Genomic DNA, 19,581 nt, shown 5'->3' with positions numbered 1-19,581 from the left:
ATTTACAGGAAGTGACATGTTTACATGTTCCACCTCGAGCATACACGGTCTACAGAGACAACTATCTCGCCAACAGGATGTCGGACTGTCAACAGCCATGAATGTGTATTTGGAAACATCAACATAAAAAATTAGCTTAGTCCTTAATAGTACACTTTAGTGATGAAAATATAGTGAAATTGAAAGAAATCATCAGCTATCACCCATCATCAACTTTTAGTAGACTGGAGACTTTTCTTCTCCCACAGTATTGTCCTACAATAATGAGCTATCTTTCTTTTTCAGGCTAAACGGGCTTGATCTGTATTTAGATTTCCTAACACGCACCAGAAAATACCCCCCACCTCCCATCTGTTTGCGCAAAAACTCAGGCAGAGTCAGGCAAAAGGGAAGCAACTGTTTCCTGCCAACTAAAAATAGGAAGCCGTGAACTTTTGAATGGGGAGCTACTGGTTTGCTCCGCGGGCCGGTTCTTACATCTCGCAGTCTGTCCGAAGCGGTGGAGACGATCCGGACCCAGAAGTGAATGTCAATGCCGTCAGAGTAATTATCCAAGATGCGAGGGAGCTGAGGAGAAATGGATATGAGAGATAAAGAGTGAACGATTGTCAATTTCTATTTATTGCAGGGAAAGTCCAAAAATGGTAGGAATATTGCTATTGAATTTAATGAGATCCTAAGGGATTTCAACACCAAAAATAAAAAAAAAGTCAAAATATAAATTAAATTGCATTTTTGAAAAAAAAATCATATAGGCAAGGCAGGATTATTTATTTCTCCACAAAACCTTCTACTCTTCTGAAACAATAGCCGATGCGGGAAGGAGGATGAATTTGTGCCAGAATTTCCTCTTTTTTACCACTACAACATTGAAAACAATGCAATGCTTTTCAAGTTTTTTGATATCATTAGACCAAAAAAAAAAAATGAGTGAGAAAAAGGAGAAACGGAGAAAACAAACCTCTTGAGATTAAAAAAGAAAACATCTGGAAAACTAACGTGATCCTTTGCCTGCCCTTGGTTTCCCATGTCTTTACTTGAGTACTGTTTGGGTTTTCCAAAGCAACTTCCAGAAGAGCTCACTAGACAATAGAAGAAAGGTTCAGGATGTTGGATGAAGCCAAGACACAAGAGTAGCCATCAGAAACATCCTTCCTCTTTTCTGTCTCTGTGAACAATTGGGAGACATCAGCTACAAGTCACACTTGTCAGTCGCTGCAGCTGTACTGGATTGAATCCAGTAGCGCCCCAAGAAGTTTTGTTGCTAAGAATGTTCGTAGCATTTTCTCGCTACTGCAAAGTTGGAGAGAGACACTAAATACCATTTGGCACGGTTCCACTAGACAGTTCCTGGGTAAGGATGAGGCAGACAGCAGAATCTGTTGTTGTCTGTCTCATAGTCAGTCTTATTTACTCTTCCCTAAACACTGTCTATACGCTAAGCTGTAAATAGACAGAGGGATCTTTGACCGTTTATCAGTGCACAATCTCTCTTGGCACTGTCCTTTCTCTAGTTGACCCCATGGCTTTTCAGTAGGATTTAGGTCTTGGGGACTGAGACGGCTGATTTGAGGTCAGGTAAACCAATTGTGTCTTGAATTGACTATATTGGATTATTGTCCTTAGAACAACAGAGTGACAACCATTGCCAGTCTACCGGTAGAAGTCCCCTCAAGCTCTCTCAAGAAAAGGCTCATTCCTGGCTTCCTAAGAAATTGGTTGCCATGTTGATTACATTTAGCGGTTGTTCTGGAAACTAGGCAACCATAAAGGCTCCCACATGCTTCATCCCAAGCCAAACAGTCAGCGCGATGTCACGTGGTTGTGGACTGTTCGTTGTTCTGCGCAGACCGCCAGGGGGTGATCCCTGCAGAGAGCGACATTGCAATTTCCGTCCAGAAGTTTTTACTCATTTGACAGTCTTTGCAGTTATTTAGTGAAGAACCTGTACAAATGTACACAATTCCTTACCATGTCAGAAAAGACGTTTCTCAAATAGCATTCATGTCTCTGGCAGACACAAAAACGGCTAGTGGAAGCGGACTAGCCAAAGTGAAATATCAAAGTTGAAGTCCGAGCGAATTTCGGCAAAAATTCTTTTACCAATCACACAACACTTTGCACAGAGCTCCGGACGAAAGAGTTCAACCCGGACCCGATGTTGAGTTCGGCAGGCAGGTGTTTCCCTGTGAACGATATCAAGGAATTTTCGTCACATGCCTACGTCAATGAGAGCCGATTTCAGCACTTCCGATGAAGTTTGAGGAGGTAATACAACCATTTTCTGGTACTGTGTTATCATGTAAAGCGTTTTCAAGTGCTTTGTTGCTAAAATATGCAAAACAAATAAACTTGACTTGACTTGAGCCTTAAGACACAACTCTTTGCTGCTGTTCCATAACAGAGAGCTTTGGGCAAATTATGTTTGTTATGTTTTTGTTTTTTTGTCATTAAATTTGTATGTTTTTTTAGTGGCTCGTTTATCATAATCCGAGTTTTTTTTTTAAAAACATGTTGATAGTTTAGAAAAGTACACACATCTGCCTTAGTTACGTATCATTTGTCAGGCTTAGTTTAATCCCCTGCACACACTCTTAAATAAATACCATCCGATGCGCTGAGCTAATAATAGGCCTGAGACCAAGTTCGTCTGCTCTCCTGCTAATACAGGTTGTTGGTATTTATCCGTGGCTATTTAAGCTCAAGTGCTTTCTTCATTTATTGCTCAATTTATTTTTGGAAGTATCTGCTTTTGTTTATTTTGAAGCTAAATGGTAATCCACTGAAAAAAAGTGAGTGCGGTCACGAGACTTTAGGACCATGATGTGTGTTGAGTTAATGCACGTAAAAACAGCAGGTTTTTGGATTTTCTCCAGTCGTGCTTCCCTGCTCACATTTTTCTTCAGCATGACAGCTGAACAATGCTGTGTTTACTTGCACTGCATTTTCCTGAAAAACATCTGCTCCACCCCATGAGTCATGCTGCTTGTAAAACAAATACAAACTGATGTTTATCCATTTTATTACTGTCTTTAAACATGTGTGTCACCTGAGAGTACTTTCTGTCCTTATTAATGTTGTAGTGGGATGTGTTGACAAGCCCTAACTGCTGATGTGGAAGAAATGGAAATATATATATACAGTATATATACAGTATATATATATATAATAGTCACAGTTACTGTTTAATTCATAGTTTAGTCTGACTGGCTAATTATTGAATGACCAGAACATAGAGTATATGAATTGTGAACTAGAAAGAAGAGGATCTGGCATTGTAGTGGCGATTCCATTGTTTGTCAAACCAAGCATCCTTCATTAAGAATCAGTCAACTACTGCTGCACTGTGGTGACATTTTGTACACAGACAGTAGACATCAAATGTCTAATGTGTTTTCCAGGCACACTGAGCCTTTATGTAGCACAATCAAGTAACTATGTTACCTTCTCTAAAAATGTTATGTATATCAAATATGACTTGGCAAAAATTTTACTTTGTAATGTAACGTAATGAAATTGGGCCTCTGTCTCTTTAAGAAACGCATGCTCTTTTTGACACTTCACATTCAGGAAGTCATCACAACATGGCTCCTCTATTAACCCTTTAACAGCATTTTTAACAGCATTTGTACCAGCGTTGCTCTGAGAAGCAACTTGTATAATGAGGTCAGCTGATGCGCAGTTCCCCCGGGTGTTTGCTAATTGCTGCTGGCTAGTCTGAAGGAGCTGAGTGGGGGAGAGCTGCTCTGTTAGGCCCCTTTAAAAAAAAAAACGTTGCATGTTTCATTATCCACCCCGAACAAAAAAATAATTAACATGGCAAAAATTGACTTCAGTAAGATTTGTCAACATCTTTCTAAAACCATGAACTATGTTTTCTTCATTTATAAGTGGATAAAAGGATGTGCAATCCATCTCATACTTCTCATACCAAGAATAAAAAAAAAAACACTGACCAGTCGAAAGAGTTTGAAAAAATCCACGTTGGCATAAAATCTGTCCTCGATTATCTGCAGCCTTTGCGGGGTCAGGATGCACATGGCGTTCCGAACGGAATAGAGTCCTCTATGGCTTTGGAAAATCAGGAATCGCTCCAGGAGGCTGAGGCTGCAGGCGATGTCTTTCAAATGCAAGTCTGGCACCCCGAAGGCAAACTGAAACAGGAGGTCGTAGCATTTAAACACGAGATTTAAAGGTCAGATTTACAATACTTTAGCACAAACACTGTTTACGCATTAAAAAACACTAGAGGGATTCACTGGCTGAATTCAGGCAAGGAAAGGTTTTGTGTTTGGGCCTTGGAGCTATGTGTGCGCAGTGGAGTTGAATAATTCACATGGTTTGGTTTGCTGCAATCCACGTAGGTCTTGTTGCATTATTGTTTACAAATGAAGCTAAACGCTAACATTCAAGGCTGGCATGCAGTTTTCCCAGGAATTTGCAGGTGTTGTGTAAGAGGGAAAAACAGAGGAAGGAACATAGGAAGAGTTTTTTCCCCCCTTCTTGTTAATTTATTTGGAATTTTATCAAATACACGTCACACTACTTTGTTTTTAAATCAACTCCAGGAAATGCAATGCCTTAGATCTCTAGCAAGAAACCAAAACTCTCAGCACCTCTGGGTCTTCTTTTCTTCAGTTATGCTTCCTTATGTTTTTTCCATACTGCATTGTTATTTCTGTTCTTATCAGACGTTCCCTTTATTGGTTTTGCTACATAATAGACTTTAATGACTTTCCCCCACTTATGTGTGTTATTTTAATTTTAAATTAGCAACAAAATGTAATGGTTTTAGTCTAAATGGAGAATTTTTATGCTTTGTGCAATTTTTATGAAGTAATTTTTGTGGTATGGCATTGGATAAAAATCCTACATTTTGACTGCAAATATAACACAATGTATAAGTATCCCAGTTGCATTAAAGTTATTTATTATACTGACTGTGATACATTGAGCAAAGTAAACATATAGATACATGCTAAACGTATGATTAGTCAATTCAATTCAACAATACTTTATTAATCCCAAGTAGGATGTTAAATGTTGTTGTACATCATGCAGTCCAAGTTTTGTCACAACAGTCATAAATGCTGATGACTGTGGGAAGGTAGGATAACCAGTAGCAGTCTGTAATACAGCAAATCTGAAGAAGCTTCTGACTGAAGACTCCGCTGCATTACAGTCTCATAAAGAGGACGGTCATATTTTTAACTTCATCAGGAACCCTTCTTTTCTCAATCATTTACTAATTAAAGGGGCAGTATTATGTGTTTTCCAGGAAAATAGTACCATTTTACAGCATAACTTCAGTTGTTATAAAAATGCTACATATTAAATATGACTTAAAAGAAAGTTTACTTTGTAATCTAACGCCTTGAAATTGGGCCTCTGTCTCTTTAAGAAACTCCTGTTCTTTCTGAAACTCTGAAATCACAACATGGCTCCTCTATTAACCCTTCAACAACGTTTTTAACAAGTGTTGTGAAGGACGTAGCTGGTATAATGAGCTCAGCTAATGCCCAGTTCCACCAGATGTTTGCTAAGTACTGCTGGCTAGTCTAAAGGAGTTAGCCTTCGCGGGGACTTCAGACTAGTCCTCGTGACTTCAGGTGGAGTTGCGGGGGAAACCTGCCCAGTGAGGCGGAAGCTTGGAAACCTGCAGCTCCAAGACGGAGTTAGGTCCACTGAGGCTTTTTGCACTGCTGAATGATTTCCATGGGAGATTAAAGGATTTCTCAAACATGCATGAAAGGATCAAGGCAACACTCCAGGTATTAGAAGTGTGCCGATCGATCGGCCACCAATCCTAATCGGCCGATTTACGTTAAAAAGCATGTGATCAGTGATCGCCAATCACTGTCTCTTGTTGCTGATCTCACAAACCAAATCTGCAGAATTACTCAGCTCGGTCAGAAACAACCAATCCAAACCAGCATTAATCCGCTAGTCAAGCTCTCATTAAGTTTTGATTTAGTAACTCAGGATTGTTTATTTTGATGCAACCTGCATTTGACTTTGAATGAATGCTTCTTTTTTTCGTGACATTGTTTGATACAGGCAGATTTATTTGACTCATGAGAGCCTTACTATTAAATATTATTTTACTGATTTCAGGTTTTTTAGTTGTCCTTTTGACATAGACAGCAGTCTATAAACATACTTGCAAGTATTTTGTTTTCTTTGCTGAACATGTTCATTTTGAACTTTATATCATACAGACTGCTCAATGATGTTGGGTGTTAATTCTCAGGATTTACATTCTGAGTTAAAGGCTGCAGTCAGTATTCTTGGCTTTGTGTGTGTGTGTTTCTGAAGGGGTGTACCTGTTCAGGCCTGATTTGGGCATTGACTAGATGATCCACCACAGACTCCGTCAGAGGAATGTCTCTCAGCAGGAACGACGTCAAGGTTTCGTCGTCCTTCAGGATCGCCTCCACCTTCACTCCGCGACCTGCGCCAAATAACGGAAGCGGTTTGTGTGGGTCCACGTGCCACTGGCCTCAACAGATAACGGCTCCTCCTCCAGCTGGAATAACTGGTCCGGGGGGAGAAATCCTTAAGTCCTAGCGGCACATACCGCGGACAAGTTGCGACAAGCGAGTTTCAGTGGAGCAATTGGAACGTGTTGAGTGCTTCCCACTGGTTCCGACTTTCTAGACACTGTAACAATATTTCCATCGGCCTGCCTGTGCTTGAACGGAGTTTACTCTGACGGGCAGAGTGCAGTTTTGGTCTCGATCCAGTTCTGCCTGTTTTGTTCCGAGTGATCTCGCTCGTGTTGCATCCACTGGAAACAACATACGACATAAAGACAAGTGGGAACACGAAAACGGGGAACTTAACTGATTCCGTAAAACAAGCAGAGCGGCACGACGCACCGTGGAGCCTTCCAAGCAAGATGTTTACATCCAATAAAACTGCAGACTCTTTATGTTTGTGTAATATAAGCAGTCGTGATTTAATGTCGCTCATTTTATAACTTTATTCACAAGGATTTCATTCTCTTTCTCATGAGAACTTCACAAGAATGTGAATTACATCAATCCACTCCCACAACGGAGGCTCATTTTTTCCAGTGGAACAAGAGATGGATACAGTATCATACAAAAGTACTCATACACCATCAACCTTTTCTTTTTTTTTTATCGAACTAAACTCACAAACTTTATTGTATCTTACTACAAACCAAAAATAAAGTTGCGCATGAACAAAAATCTGAATTGGGGTGTACATTTTTGCATTCAGCCTCCTTTTCTGCTACTACTGTACATATCGTGCACTTTGCAAATCTGGCCTTCACAGAAGAGTGGTGAGTTTTTTAAGCATCTGGAAGTTAACGGTAAATCTTTTGTCCTGATTAGTTTAAACAGCACCATCAGTCAGCACCATGTAAAATGTCGGGTGGATTATATAAAAAAAATATCAAGTTGAACTTATGGTGAACCATAACTCCCAAAGCACGAAGCTGCTGCCGTAGACGTTTGCTTTGCTGGTGGGAGAGAAGAATGTAAACGAAGTCGGACTCCTTGATCTGTTTTTATAATTTGTCACGTCACAAACAGAAACATCAATGTATCTTAGAGCGATTTTGTGTGAAACACCAACATTGCGAACTGGAAGCAAAAACAATGCACGTTTTTTCGTCAAATTTTTCCAAATATAAGTCTGTAAACATGCTGCATGCGTTTGTATCCAACCCCATTTACTCACATACCCCTAAACAAAACCCACGACAATGATGCCGATTACCTTTTGACATCACCTATATATTAAATAGCCCACCTGTTGTAAGGACAACTCTTAGGACAAAGAGAAAGGTATGCTTGGTGGTGGCAGCATAATGGTGTGTGAGAACTTGGTCAAAGGTAATGAAAAGATTAAAGACTGCTCAAGACTTTTAAACAGTTTAGGTCAAAGAAAATTAATGAGCGCTGCACTGATGGTCTTTAATTTTGGATGATCGGCAATCTGCCAATATTTACATGTGGAACCTGAGAAGCGAGGTATAAAATCTGCTTCCAGACGCTTTCGGTCCAAAAAAAAATGCTAAAAACAAAGTTGAAGAAGTATGAATACTTTGCAAGGCACTGTCTGACGGAGCGAAATATGGAAGAAACGCGTCGGTGATCTCACTAAGAAACAAGAAAGTGGACGGTTGACGTGGCCAGACGTCTCTCCCAACAAATAAACAGGTTCGTCGCAAAATAAGCAGCTTAAGGTTCAGATCAGCCTTAAGCCCGCGTGATATAATGGTGTTAAAGCATCCAGACACAATGATGGGAAAGCATGTGAGATGTAACTGACCTCAGATGCACTTTCAAATGAGATGACAGTTTTAAAACGGCATTTTTTCTAAATCCCATTAGATTAACTCATTTATGAATGTCTTTAAGCCGATATGAACTGCAAGTTCTGCCAGAAGCCTAATGTGACCACAGAGTAAACTGCGTTAATACTCACGTAAACTCCGGATTAAAACATAAGGGAAGCCATTTTTTTTCCTGCAGCGGTAACACCAGCCCCAATAAAACAGCTCAGAGTAAGGGACTTTGCAGGAGCTCGATGAAGGCCTGGAGCACTGACCTGAGACCTTTTTGGGATGAGTGCGCAGCGTGTCCATAAAGTTGCTCATGGCGTTCAGTTCCCTCCACAGGCGACCGACCTGCAGAAACTCGGGGTCACTGAAAAGAAGCTCCTCTGCGTCCGAGTAGAACCGGGCCAGTCTGCGGAGAAACATCAGGAACAGCTCTTCATTAGCATCACACAGTATATAAAGATAGTCCACTCATGCAAGGATGTGTAAAGAAGATTTTCACTTTTTTTTTTTTTTTTTTGCAAATAAAACTCAGAAGACTGAGATTTGCTGTTGTGATACCCCTAAATAAAATCCAGTGTGTTAACTGCAGCTGTTCTGAGAGGGTCTCAGAAGTTCGTTAGAGATTTTAATTATGTAATATTATATAGAGAGTCAACATTAATGAAGAGTAGCATGTAAATGAACACACTGTAGTTTTTCGGCTAATGTCAATCCAAAAACATTATTCTTACGTGTGTGTGAAACCCCGTTATCGAACACTGGCTGTTACATAGTGTGTTATACATGTCAATACTGTAATTGCAGGTAATAGCAAAGTTCAAAACACCTGATCTGATGTTACATTATTACATCATTTCCACCATGAAACAACGGGGGTGGCAGCAGCATGCTGTGAGGATTCTCTTTCAGCAAGGGAAAGGGGAAGCAGGTCAGATCTACAACAGACATCAAAGCACATCCATGTGTTGGAATGGCCTAGTCAAAGCTTACATGGAGTTGTTGTAGTTTGACACCAGACCCGGAGATTCGCCACGGGTGGGATACTGAAAACAGGGGTTATTAGCATTGCAGACAATTCCCTGGATCCACGGCAGGATGCCGGCTGAGGGCATGGCCTTGTTAGGGAAGTGGCCTGAAGAGCAAAACATTACATTTCTAAATAGTTACGCAACATTTATTAAAAAAAAAAAAAGAGAGAAAAAAACAGGAATGCCTGCATGACAGCGGTAACAGCTTTTTCCTCCTTATTTAGCTGTAGGCTCACATTCATGTTGACGGTAGAGCGGATTCACTCTCCTCAGCCACACCAGTCCCATGAACAGCATCACAGGCCACATGATCTCCATGAAGAACCGAATCTGATTCAAAACGACATTTAAAGTTTATGTTAACGATTGTTTTCAGAGCATTCCTGTGGTATTAAATATGAACCTTTGCTTGTTAAAAGAGAAGGCCTGGCACAAAAGGCCAGTAATCCTCCAGTGCTTGTTCAGACCCAGCAGGGTGTGGCAGCCCTTATATATAGCATGCAACGCTTAAGCAGATGTAACAGGAAGGTATTTAATTTGTTGAAAATAACAATTGGGCAACCGTTTCCATTAAGCAGCAACGGCTTAATGGAATCTGACTTGGGACTTCCACCAAGTTTAATAATTGCCCCACGCTGCTGGTCTTAAAACGGGTGGATAAAGCACAGATGAGAAGGCGTTACCCTCTGCCGCCTGCGGATGGTCCAGTTCTTCCACAGCAGGAGCCTGACCTGACCTCCTGACCCCATGGTGGCTCCTGTTGACCCCACAACCCCACGGGGGTCAGCTCTGGCCCGGCAGACCTGTATGCAACCAGTCCAGAATGATCCGCTGTGTTGGGAAGAGCCGTCCTTTGTCTTACTGACATGTAATCGGCCCATTCAGCTGCAGGAAGCTCCATGTCAAAGCCAGCAATGGCTCATAAAGACGGTTAATGAGCTCAACACACTTCATGGTCCGAATAATAGCCACAGAGGTCTCCATATGACAAATATACTGCAATCTGTCTAAATTAGAAAGGAAAGTGCTTTTGCTCTTTCCTTTTACATTTACAAAACAATTAGAGTGTCAGTATGAGTCATTTTCTTCTTTTTGGATTGTACTGTAGCTACTACACCACAGCGTGTTTACAGTAAATACATTACACTGATGTGCCACTTACCTCAGACGAACACCTCAGCTGTGGATGGACGCACAGGAAATAAAAAATAAAACAGTAGAGCCCATGTTCTCTCGACCGTTCCCTGTGGTTGCAAACGCAGCTCGTTTTCAGACCTCGTGAATACGTAAGAGGATTGAATTTAATCTACTTTCTGAGCGCTGGGAGAGACGGCTCACGCCCCTCTGCCACCGGCAGAGCCCTTCATGTCCTTTACCAACGAAGGCTTCATTAGATACTGTAATTACAGGTACGGTTATAGATTTATTGAGAGGCGTGTGTAATAAAATTTCATCACAATTCAGTCACATTTAGTTATTCGAAACTCAATGAATATTTCAATAGTTTAATTCGGATAATGAAACTACTATATTATAAACATTTATTCCTCACAGTATGACTAAATATTTATAATATTTAATGGTGCCTAATGAAACTCCAAAAGGCCGTGCCTCTGCACTAAGGTGGTCCAGAATGTTTTTATAGTGACCTTCGGATCATCTTTATTGTTGGGTCTGGTGTCTCTCATCTTCCTCTAGAAAAAGATCAATAGATTCCCTACGAGGTTTAAGTAAGGCCAGTTGGATGTCCAATAATGCCAGGGTCAACGAACCGACTTTTGCTGCCTTTGGCATCCTGTTGGGAAAATGAAATCAGCATCTCCGTCAAGCTTGTCAGCAGAAATAAGCTTGAAGTGATCCAGAATTTGCAGGTAATGAGAGCACTTAACTTTGCCCAAAATCATCTCTTGACCGTGGAAACTTCACACTGGACTTAAAGCTATGTACTGTTACACTTTCCCCAGAACTTCCAAACTCAATTTATAAATGCAAAATTTGCTTTCTTCTGACCAATGAGCAACAACAGTTCGTCCATTTTTTTTCTTGCCTGCTTGGATCAACACAAGGAATGAGACAGATGTAGCCTGTTTTCAGCATACATCTTTGTACTTGTGGAAGTGTCTCCTGCTGCTGTCTACATGTGAACCTCCCCAAAATCCTGAATAAACTTTTACAATCCTCTGGAAAGATGCTGACACATTTTTTAACTTCCACTTTCCATTAACACGACAACCCTCCGTGAAAAGACATTTTCTCCCAACCGTTAGTGGAGAGTGTCAGTAACTTTTTGCAGGACAAATTTTAAATAAATAGTTGTCCATCCCTGTAAATTTTTTTTATTTTTTTATTTCTCTCTCCCTCCACTAATTTAGTTTAGGCTTAAAGATAAATCCAACCCCTCTCGCCAGACTGACTTTAATTATAGGCCTAAACCTGAAGTAAACCCAACGTATTGTTTTAATTGAGATTTAAATTAATCAGTGTAACTTCTTCCATTTTTAGATTTAGTTTTAACATCTTGCAGCTCCATTTTGTTGCTTGTTGTAACGGCAAATTGATGTGGGGTTGATTGGAGCAGAGCAGGGCAGCACATGCAGGGCAGGGCAGCACATGCGCGTTGTGCACAGTCTAATGAACTTACCTTACGTCCTTTCTGTCTTCAACAGAGTAAACAGCCAACTCTAATTACTGTAAGTAGACCAACACAACGTCATGTCGCGCATTCTTCTTCGTGTCTCTCTGTGCTGTACGTATTGCAGGCTTCCTTAACGCGCGTGCCACAGAAGCCCGGGTCCGACTCGACCCGAACATAAAGCAAACAGTTTTGACCCGGACTCGGCCCGAATTTCGGGTTGGGCTCTTGCCAAAACAAAAACAAACAAAACAAAAACTCCACGACCTGGCGCGGTCGCAAATGAAGTCGAGTGGACCCACACCTCCCCGTGGAGAGCCGTCCGCGCGTGTGCTTTCCTTTCCAACCCCGCGTGCGTTTTTCCGATTTTTTCTTTTTTTACTTTTCTCGTGGTTTCGGTAAATGACAGCCCGATCACACTCTACCTGAGCGTCGAAATGGGAGTGCGGGTTAATAGTTGGCCTTGCGTAACCTTTGAATTTTCTCACCAACTATAAAACATTTTATGATTAATTAACAAAACTTAGAAGTGTTACTAATATGTTTCAATCCGTGCTAGTTGCCCGCTTACATCAGCAGATAGTGAAATTACTGAATGTTTAAAATAAAAATAAAAAACACGCGTCTTTCTTAGAATTTGTCAGATATATTTTAATAAGTTACAAAAGAGTGTTTGTTTAAATGTACCTGTTTTTTGTCTTCTCCTTTTTTAATACATTGAACCTTTTAACAGTTTATCAACTGTGTACATTAAAATGAAAAAAACAGATACAGTTTAAATAAATGACGTCCTTCCTATTGCGGACAATGAACATGTAAGGTTTGTTACTGGTAGGACTATTAAAGTTGCAAAAAAATTTAAAAAATTAAAAAAGCTTTGGCTATTAAAATTCAAAGGTGATATTACAAACAGTGGGGTGGGGGGAAACCGCTAGCGGCATTTGTAAAAACCTGTCAGACAAAGTTGACATCATCCAAGTTAAAAAATATAAACGCAAAAGGCTAACTAGCTTCTGCTATTTTGTTCCTTTCAGAACATGTCTTAACTGCCAGTACAGCTATCTAACGCGCCATGTGTGTACATGTTTTCACCCAGATTTATACACAAATCATTAGAAAATAACCTACTTGTAACAGATTAGAACACTCTCTCACGGTGGGGAAAACACTGCTCCATCGGTATTCACATCAGGTTAAGTGCACTGGACTGTTTTCAGTGTTGCGATTCCAATTATATGCACTAATCTAATGTTTCACACCCAACTTTTTGGCATTAAAACAAACATTCATTGTAAGTTTGTAGAAACTTTGTACAATATATATATATATATATATATATATATATATATATATATCTATATATATAAAAAAACAATTGCACAGTTTTATAGAAATTATAAATATGGTGCCGAGTGTTCTGAGCAAGCGATTGAAAGATTTGAAGTATCCGCAGTGGTTTAAGTGCGACTTGTTGGTCTTCTGAGGATTAAATCAACAGGTAGAAGACAGCTTGTTGTTTTTTTTTTTGACTAATATGGAACTCGTTCACCTTTGACCACAGTTTGTATTGACTCTCGAAGCCCAGGACTTTTCACTTAGACGAAATGAGCCTCTCTGTGTTCTACCTCTTGAAGGCGCCTGGGCCTCAGTCTCTGGTATACAGGTTTCGTCTGGTTTTGACCCATTTCTTCAGGGCTGGAACTGGGAGAATGAGACATGGCTGCCTGGTCGACTTCCTCAAGAGGCTCATCGACTGAAACTTCTATCTCAATTCCTAGTTCCTCCTCTTCCTCGTCATCGTCGTCGTCGTCATCCTCCTCTTCTTCGTCATCATCCTCCTCTGCGCTGTTAGCTAGCTTACAGTTCTGCTGCCCTTTATCTTTGCTCCCTGAGGGAGGCTTGTAGAAAGTTCCTGGCGGAGGCTGAAGAGTCCTTGGCGCTCTAAAAACTGTCGCAATCGTGTTGTTTCTTGACACATTCTCCTCCCTCTTTAAAGTCCTGCTGGGTCGCACCGCCACTGTGTAAGGTCTGTTAGGGTAGATGGTGCTGATGGTGCTCCCCACTGTCCCTTGGTTTAAGGAGGCTGGCACAGAAGCCGACAAGCCGCTGGCATCCAGCGCGGATCCCTCCGACGGAGAGCTGGCTGCCAGTCTGGTGGCTCTGGACGCCACGTCGTACTTGTACTGTTTGTCCCACGTTCTCCGTAGCGTCTGCGTGTCGATGAAGGTGCTCCGGTAATGCGCGCCCGCTCGCAGTTTGGAGCTCTCCGTCTCGTCCACCTCTTCGATGGACTGGCTGCATCCGCCTAACTTCTTGTTCTCCCAGTTGGCGCTGTTCCGGGTGTTGTTCTCGTCCACCTGGCCCCGGCCGAGAACCCGCTCGGCTGGCATGCTCATCGGCCGGGAGGACAGTTTGTTGCGAGGGTGTCGAAGCAGAACCCTGCTGACCGTGACGTACTGCGAGCGGCACAGACCCTTCTCGTTGGGTTTTGCGATCTCAGGGACGCTCGACGACAACATCCCATTTAGGGTCTCAGAGTCCACCTCATCACCTTTGAACACAGATCAAAAGTGTACATATATTACAAATCCAGATGGGCTTTAAAGGAATGCTTTTTATTAAGATGAACACTGACCAGGTTCAAAGTCATTTCCATCGAGGGATGGCATGGCCTCCTGAACCTCAGCTAATAAGTGCGAAGATGGTATTATGGAGGAATGTCTCTTAAACGCCTTTGAGCTCTGCTGTAAAAATCAGAAATAAATGTTAACTGACAAATAGATGCTTAAGTAAACTGGTCAAAAGGGTGGAAATTGACAAGTTCTCACCTCCTTGATGTCTCCCAGTGACTTCGAGTGCCTGCTCAACTGCTCCTTCTCCTGCTGGCTGAGGCAAGAGTGAGAATCTGCCTCTGTGGGTGAGATGCCACGCAAAGGGCTGAGGGTGGCATCAAAGATCATCTGGTAGTGTCGGATTAGGAGCTCCACCATGAGTGCCTGGTATGGGTAATCCACCAGAGAGGAAAGGGAGACGTCGGCGTCCGCCTGCCTCGGCTTGATCAACGTTGGGCCGAAAATGATCCCGAGGTTGCTAGCCGTCATCTTGTTTTCCTCCGAACACTCTGTCACCCTTAAAAGGAATCAAAGGAGATGAGAGTCTAAGGGTGGATTCACATCAGATCTGTTTAGTTTACTTCAATCAAACTCTAGTTTTTTTTGTCTAGAAAGTCTGGTTCGTTTGGGGAGGTCTGAATGTAATCGAACTCAGACGAGGACCAAAACAACGAACTCTGGTCTCGATTCGGCTGACGTGAACTCTGGCGTGGTTCTGTATGTGAATGCCAAGTGCACCGGAGACCGCTTGGTGGGACATTCTGGCTATATGCAACCAAACCAAATGGTCAAGTCCATTGCTACTGGAAGAAATGGCTTGTGGTCTTTTGCCAAAAATGAAAGAGAAATCCTACATCAGCTAAAAACTGGCACCACTTCATTTTGGTTTGCATTTTGTGAAGAATAAAGTTACGCTCAGTGTCTTCTTCAGAGGTTTTCATTTTGTTTCCTTCAGTGGTTCTTGGCGCGGCGCGAGTACAGGCAAGCCGGGCAACAGGATTTTCAAAGGGTTTGGTACATTTGATGTAGTGCAGTTACATCAAATGTAGTACACATTTGATGTAACTGCACCTTCTGAATGTAACAAATGCTGCAGTTTTGGTCCCCAGTCGAACAGATTCTCGCAGACTATCAGGTGTGAAAACACCCTGAGAAGCAGATCAATACCCATGTTAAAGCAATATTTGGAGAACTTCCCCTTCCCTCTGTACCTGTGAAGATGCTCTATGAGGAACTGCAGCGTCTTGTAATGCGCTGGAGGCAGCTGTCTCAGCAGATCCTTGATTTTGAACAACACCCTGTTGAGCTCCACGCTGACCTGGGCTGCCGTAATGGCACCAGGATTGAGCCGCTGGGCTTCAAGTTCTTCCACGATGATGCGCTGGCTTTCCTTCGCCAAACCGATGAAGTCGTTGTAGTAGCGGAACAAGATGAGAGGCTCTGGAAGCTGGAGAGCACAAGGCGCATAAGAAACACCAAACTTGATAAGAAAGCCCTGTTTTCTGTTTTTTTTAATTAGGATTCAAACACTATGAGAAAGCAGCCTACCTGTCTCAGGTACAGCTTGAGCACGTTGCTAATGTCGTGGGGGTAGAGCTCGGACAGCTCCACCAGGTCTTTGCCGTTCTCAAACGCCTGGCACAGCTTCTCCACCCGGGACTTGGCACCATTCACGCGGTAAATCCCCTTCAGAGCACAAAAAAAAAAGAAAGCTTTCAGCACAGGAAACTGCGATGGCCTTTTCCGACTCACAAAGGAGAAACCGGGGCCACCGACTCTAGAATATTGACGGGCACCACAGAGAAAGGCCACGCAACCTGAAAACTGTTTGGTTAACTTTTAAATCGAGGCGAGGCTTTGTAGGCAGGCTTTACGGTGGAATAACAATACCTTAATGTTGAGCGCCCTGTTCTCGATTTCACATGTGCATTTCCGGATGATGAAGGGAATGCCGTCGGGAGTGTTTTTGGCCGTTTGCGTGAAGTCGATGCCGAACAGGTGAAGCCTGCCCTGGAGCTTCTTATGGCCACACTGGATGGCCAGCGTTTCCAGGCACTTCTTGTGACAGGCCAGCGAACACTGCAAACACAGCAACGGGCAATTTAAGCAAAACAGAATAGAACAAAACAACTCAAAAGCAGACCACAGAGTTAAAAAGAACAACAAAAAAACAGTAGGCCAAGCACATTTTAATACAAAAACACAACAAAACGCCAAAAGAAACATTCTTCTAGTGAAAAGGGAATACAGAACAGGAAGTGCGTAAATCTGCAGACACAAATAGAACTCTGAGAAATATTTCCTGGGAACTTCAGATTAGGCCAAGATGTCCTTGCGACCAGCAGTATGGGACTCCCAACATGCTGCCAAGGGGATACTTGTGCCAGCTTCCTGTCAATATGTCAACCGGCATTACATAATCTATCTTTTTCCAGTGACTCCTTTATTTGCCTTGCTCAGTGTATCTAATAAATATGGACAGAAACTTGATCTAAAGTCAACAGAAGAGGGAGGCTGCACAGGGATGATGGAGAGGACTCTTCAGAAGACAAACAAAGCCTCTTCAGTTTCCTCCTGCCTGATCCCCCTTAGTTTGGTCTCTGAGGAGAGAATGTGACCATTTTCAACTTTTTTTCCTTTTATTCCCTCTCATTCAAGCATTTTGATTAAGGGGGGTAGAAGTGGCATTTTTCCTTTTTTTTTTTTCCTTCAGTTTTTGTTTCAAATTTTTGCTCCCGTGGGTGATAAAGAAGCTGTTGTGTAACTTTGGCAGGCTTTTTCTTGACGTTTGAATGCAGTGAGCTGGAGTTACTAAAAAGATCTGAACACTAAAGGTTTTGGCCCGGATCGGGTTTCTCTCATTCTGTTCATTAAAAAAAAAACCCAAAAAGAATCAAATAAAGCGAGGAATGCGAGTTTTACCTCTTCACACTCGGCTCCATGAAACACCACCAGGCTGTCACATTCTCTGCATTTGGAGGGAGCGCGGAGCTTCCTTAGCCTGTGGGTCTGAGCTGCTTTGGACATCTGGGTGTTTCTGAACGGCCCCGGGGAGCTGGCCGTCTCTATCATCATCTCACTTAAACCTGCCAGTGAGAAGGGGAAAGTAAGCTTTAAACGTGATCGTGGAGAGGAACAGATTAGGGGGAAAAAAAATAAAAAAATCACACAGCAAGGGTAAAATAACTCCAAATGACCATGAAGTAGAAAAGTTCTGGTTCAACTCACCGTTATCCAGTGGTGAGGGAGGCTCTCGATCTTCCAGGTCATCAGCAGATGACATGGTTCCTGTAGAGGGAGTTCTTGGCAACCTTCTCTTGAAATCCCCTGAACAAGCAGCCAGAACACACACATTAGGCCACATCTTATACGTTCCTGGTGTCAGATTCCTAAACGTGGCAGCTGATTGCTAGTGATTACCATCCACAGTGGCTGATTAATGGTCACCTAAAGGATTGTTTTATTAACACTGCTTTGCTTCTGAAGAACCTGATGAGGCTAAACGGGGATAAATTCACACACTGTTCACACTTTCGCAATGGTCAATGGGGCGGCACAAATCCTCAATAATCTGTAACTGGTGATTATGCAAACGGTGGACTTACTTCCACCAATCAGGAGAGGTTATTTCTGCCCAAACGGTTTGATTTTGATTTTAAGTGACAAACAAAGGCTGCATAGAAAAAAAAAAAAAGAAATGATTTTTTTTTTTATCCATGTTTTTGCAGTAAAACCTTTCACTGCAATTGCAGTTGCAAGACTTTTAGGGTGTGTGTCTACCAGCTTTATGCATCTAAGTTATTTTAGAGAAAACATCAAAATATGTGTTTTAAGAAAAACTGAAAATGATCCTTTCTCAATTATTCCCTCCTTTGTGTTGCTCTGACATATAAACCCCAGTAAGGCACATTGAAGTTTGTGATGTAAATGTGACAACACGTGACACGAAGCACCAGTACACCTCAAGTACAGCAGCATAGCAACTTGAAAAACATAAACCCCACTCAACACAACCTTTTTATGTTGGTATGCACTGTATTAGAGTTGCATAACATTCACAGTGTGCGGTTGCTAAGCCTCCTGATTGTGAGAGAACATGCCAGCCACGTTGGGTGAACATCAAGATCACTCAAACAAAAATGTCCGACGCCTCGGGACAATTAAAAAAACCCACAATGGGCAGATATCTTCTGTTTCTGGCTGCCGTTTCAGGGAACCTTCACATTCTTTGGCAAACAATTTTCTCTGAAGCCTTTCAAAATAATAAACCATGATTTATTGCCTCAGTAGCTCAGTGTGACAGCAAGTGATTTAAATATAAAATCAGGGTGTAACATGCATGTTGTGAGTTCAGACAACACTGGGTGGGGAAGGAATGAAGTGGTGCAAATCCGTAAGCCTAATACCTGGACTTGCAGTGGGCGAGTCCATGGAGCGCGATTCGCTGCTCCCTCCGGCGCTTTCCGAGTCGCTGCACATCCCACCGCCCTGACTGGCTGAACCCCAGGGGCGGAAGGGACCCTGAATTCGAAGTGCTGCGAAAGAAAGGAGAATCGAAACGTGAATAAAAAAAACGTTTGCACCCGTCTGCCTTCATAAACACTCTCCGATGCCAACATTTGCAACAAATGAAGTGGAATTTCTCAATATTTATAGTAAACGTTGGGAGTTCATTAATCACTGATACTCATATCTGTAAAGGTCGTCCTGTACTTTCTGTCGCTGAAAGAACAGCTCTGATTCAGAATGTCAGATGTATGAGGGTTACCTATTACATTTAAGACTTTTGAAGACCATTATGAATAACATTTAAGACCTATATTATAACAAAGATGTACCAAAGAAAAGCAAGGAGGCAAAACCGTAAAATTTCTGGGGCCTTTTGTGGCTCTTGGCAACAGCTTTCTGCTTCTCATATGCATATGGCTCTCTAGCTGGCTGCTAACGGCTTGTTTGTTTGCTTGTTAGCTAGCAAGCAAGCATTAGCAGCCT

At 42.1% G+C, this 19,581-nt stretch overlaps 2 protein-coding genes across 5 annotated transcripts in view; both read right to left on the bottom strand.

Moving 5' to 3' along the window:
* The window catches only part of LOC116711635 (retinal-specific phospholipid-transporting ATPase ABCA4-like), a 44,842-nt gene extending 32,474 nt beyond the window's left edge, over positions 1–12,368 (bottom strand). For 2 of the 3 annotated variants that reach the window (XM_032551022.1, XM_032551023.1), the window contains exons 1-7: positions 10,029–12,368; positions 9,582–9,675; positions 9,308–9,449; positions 8,584–8,723; positions 6,324–6,451; positions 3,957–4,154; positions 478–567 (exon numbers count right to left, since the gene is read on the bottom strand). In XM_032551022.1, the coding sequence (XP_032406913.1) occupies positions 478–567; positions 3,957–4,154; positions 6,324–6,451; positions 8,584–8,723; positions 9,308–9,449; positions 9,582–9,675; positions 10,029–10,226 (990 nt within the window). In that variant the 5' untranslated portion in view covers positions 10,227–12,368. The remainder of the gene's footprint in view (positions 1–477; positions 568–3,956; positions 4,155–6,323; positions 6,452–8,583; positions 8,724–9,307; positions 9,450–9,581; positions 9,676–10,028) is intronic. The other variant, XM_032551024.1, reaches the window with a different exon arrangement.
* A 1,075-nt stretch (positions 12,369–13,443) lies between these two features.
* Positions 13,444–19,581, bottom strand: part of arhgap29a (Rho GTPase activating protein 29a) — a 35,729-nt gene continuing 29,591 nt past the window's right edge. For both annotated transcript variants that reach the window (XM_032551026.1, XM_032551027.1), the window contains 9 exons: positions 18,996–19,124; positions 17,818–17,916; positions 17,512–17,675; positions 16,480–16,668; positions 16,138–16,275; positions 15,801–16,036; positions 14,806–15,106; positions 14,613–14,721; positions 13,444–14,528 (listed from right to left, as the gene is read on the bottom strand). In XM_032551026.1, coding sequence (XP_032406917.1) covers positions 13,573–14,528; positions 14,613–14,721; positions 14,806–15,106; positions 15,801–16,036; positions 16,138–16,275; positions 16,480–16,668; positions 17,512–17,675; positions 17,818–17,916; positions 18,996–19,124 — 2,321 coding nt within the window. In that variant the 3' untranslated portion in view covers positions 13,444–13,572. The remainder of the gene's footprint in view (positions 14,529–14,612; positions 14,722–14,805; positions 15,107–15,800; positions 16,037–16,137; positions 16,276–16,479; positions 16,669–17,511; positions 17,676–17,817; positions 17,917–18,995; positions 19,125–19,581) is intronic.

Source organism: Xiphophorus hellerii, chromosome 21 (genome assembly GCF_003331165.1).
Source record: "Xiphophorus hellerii strain 12219 chromosome 21, Xiphophorus_hellerii-4.1, whole genome shotgun sequence".
Classification (NCBI taxonomy): domain Eukaryota; kingdom Metazoa; phylum Chordata; class Actinopteri; order Cyprinodontiformes; family Poeciliidae; genus Xiphophorus; species Xiphophorus hellerii.
Note: the sequence above shows the minus strand (reverse complement) of the source record. Positions and strands in the feature narration are given on the sequence as shown.